Below are 2,172 nucleotides of genomic sequence, written 5' to 3' on the forward strand. Positions count from 1 at the left end.
TGTTTACCTATCGGTTTCTTGATGTGCTGTCACAGGAGATCGTAATTATTGTTTGTAAGCAACAATAGATATGGCTTTACTGTAGAATACAGAATTACTGACCAGTTTCTTTGTCTCCTGCATTGTGTCATTTCTTACATTCCAGGGATCATGATGACGAATCTTCAGTTTTTGATGCAGCAAGAAAACTGAACGAAGTTTCTGGGTTAAAAGGACTTAGCAGGTAATCTTACAAAATGTTGTTCATTAAAGTTTCTGGATTAAAAAACATAGCAGGTAATCTTACAAAATGTTGTTCATTAAAGTTTCTGGATTAAAAGACATAGCAGGTAAACTTACAAACTGTTGTTCATTAAAGTTCCTGGCTTAAAAAACATAGTAGGTAAACTTACAAAATGTTGTTCATTAAAGTTTCTGGATTAAAAAACATAGCAGGTAAACTTACAAACTGTTGTTCATTAAAGTTCCTGGCTTAAAAAACATAGCAGGTAAACTTACAAAATGTTGTTAATTAAAGTTCCTGGCTTAAAAACATAGCAGGTAAACTTACAAAATGTTGTTCATTAAAGCAGGTAAACTTACAAAATGTTGTTCATTAAAGCAGGTAAATTTACAAAATGTTGTTCATTAAAGCAGGTAAACTTACAAAATGTTGTTTATTAAAGTTCCGGTTTAAAGAACCTGTTTAAGCAGATGTATCAAATACAGTTGTATTTTCAGTAAGATTTCTTATTCACAGGTCTCATGTTCTCCCTCATTTCGTTTTGTTCTGATACATCATTTGGTTGACAATTTTATAATAAAATATGTATTTATCTGTTTTAGATATTTCAAACAAATCGCACAGTCTGCCCGATCCAGTGGTGGTGATAACGTTGACGACTTCCTTGGTTGTGTTAGTGTTTCTGTTGAGGTTAGTTTTACTTTCTTCTACTACATTAATTGATTAGCACAACAGTGCCTGTCTTTGTTTATATTTTAGTACAGAAAACACATTTTTTAAACAGTTTTTACCTTCCATGATATAAGCATTTACTTTCATATTTATGCAAAGTTTCCGAAAACGCAAGCACGTGAACCTCCTAGTATCCTATTTTACTGTCATCCTTTAGGACATTCCGTCCTACGGAATTGACCAGTGGTTTCCTCTCCAAGGGAGAAGTCTGAGGTCGACTGTTCAAGGTCAGATTCATCTCAAGTTGACCTTAGGGACCCGTGAGGATCGTGGTCTAGCAGCAGCGGAGGACAACTGGAAGGAAGTGGTAGAACATCAAGAACTGTTCTCCCTTTTCATCGATTATGAGCTAAAAAATCACCAGGTAGCGCTTATGTATTTTTTCACGATGATGTTGAATATTGGAACAACGATAAATCTACAAATGAAACAGTAATTCTTGTGTATGGAGAAGCAAGGATTGTTATGCGTTTCTTTAAAAGGAGCGCTGATTGTACCAATCCCTTGTTTTTGAAGTACTATATTAACTAATATAAAATCCACCTGGTGACTCCTTTTTACACCATTGTGCAGTGTTGAATTGCGGGGGTGTAAGGGAAAATTGCCCCTGTGCAAGCCCCCCTGAAGTACAATATTCTTAAATCCCTCCCAGCTTCACATCACCCCCCCCCCCTTCGGTAGAAAGGTCTGGATTCAACACTGCCATTGTGTGTGTTTTAACTTTGACTTTTCATGCTAAAGTGTATCAGCTGACAGGAATTATCAGTTAATAAAACTTGATCAACTAATGACTGTAATTTAATTAAGGGAGTTCGCTGTGTAAGTCCAACTTGTATTTCATAACGAAGAAGGTAGGATGAACTAGACGTCCAAATCGCGATAAATGAGTCTATGAAAATAAAGATATACACCAAGAGATTCGTACTAACGTACGGTACCTTTACTTACAGGGCCCAGCCTCGGACTGGGCAGGAGACTTACCCAATACGGCTTTGACAATCTTACATCAACACGCTCTTCAGGGTGACATTACTGAGCTTCAACAGGCAATGTGGTAAGTTTTTCTTCCTGATCCACAGTGATAGATCTGGTAGAAACGTAGCACGTTTCATGTTAACTAACATAGAGAAATACTAATAATACCCACCTTCAATCAGAATCAGTCTACTACCGTCTACTTCCATTACAGATGATAATTACTTTACCGTTTCACTACT

The 2,172-nt window shown here is 36.5% G+C and overlaps 1 protein-coding gene across 1 annotated transcript in view; it reads left to right on the forward strand.

Annotated features, from left to right (window-relative positions):
- Positions 1-2,172, forward strand: part of LOC111089484 (BAI1-associated protein 3-like) — a gene marked incomplete at its 3' end in the record, with an annotated part of 7,521 nt that overhangs the window by 1,247 nt on the left and 4,102 nt on the right. The window contains exons 2-5 of the mRNA XM_022402089.1: positions 146-223; positions 826-913; positions 1,113-1,319; positions 1,906-2,009. Coding sequence (XP_022257797.1) covers positions 146-223; positions 826-913; positions 1,113-1,319; positions 1,906-2,009 — 477 coding nt within the window. The remainder of the gene's footprint in view (positions 1-145; positions 224-825; positions 914-1,112; positions 1,320-1,905; positions 2,010-2,172) is intronic.

This window comes from Limulus polyphemus, unplaced genomic scaffold (assembly GCF_000517525.1).
Source record: "Limulus polyphemus unplaced genomic scaffold, Limulus_polyphemus-2.1.2 Scaffold6405, whole genome shotgun sequence".
NCBI classification, from domain to species: Eukaryota; Metazoa; Arthropoda; class Merostomata; order Xiphosura; family Limulidae; genus Limulus; species Limulus polyphemus.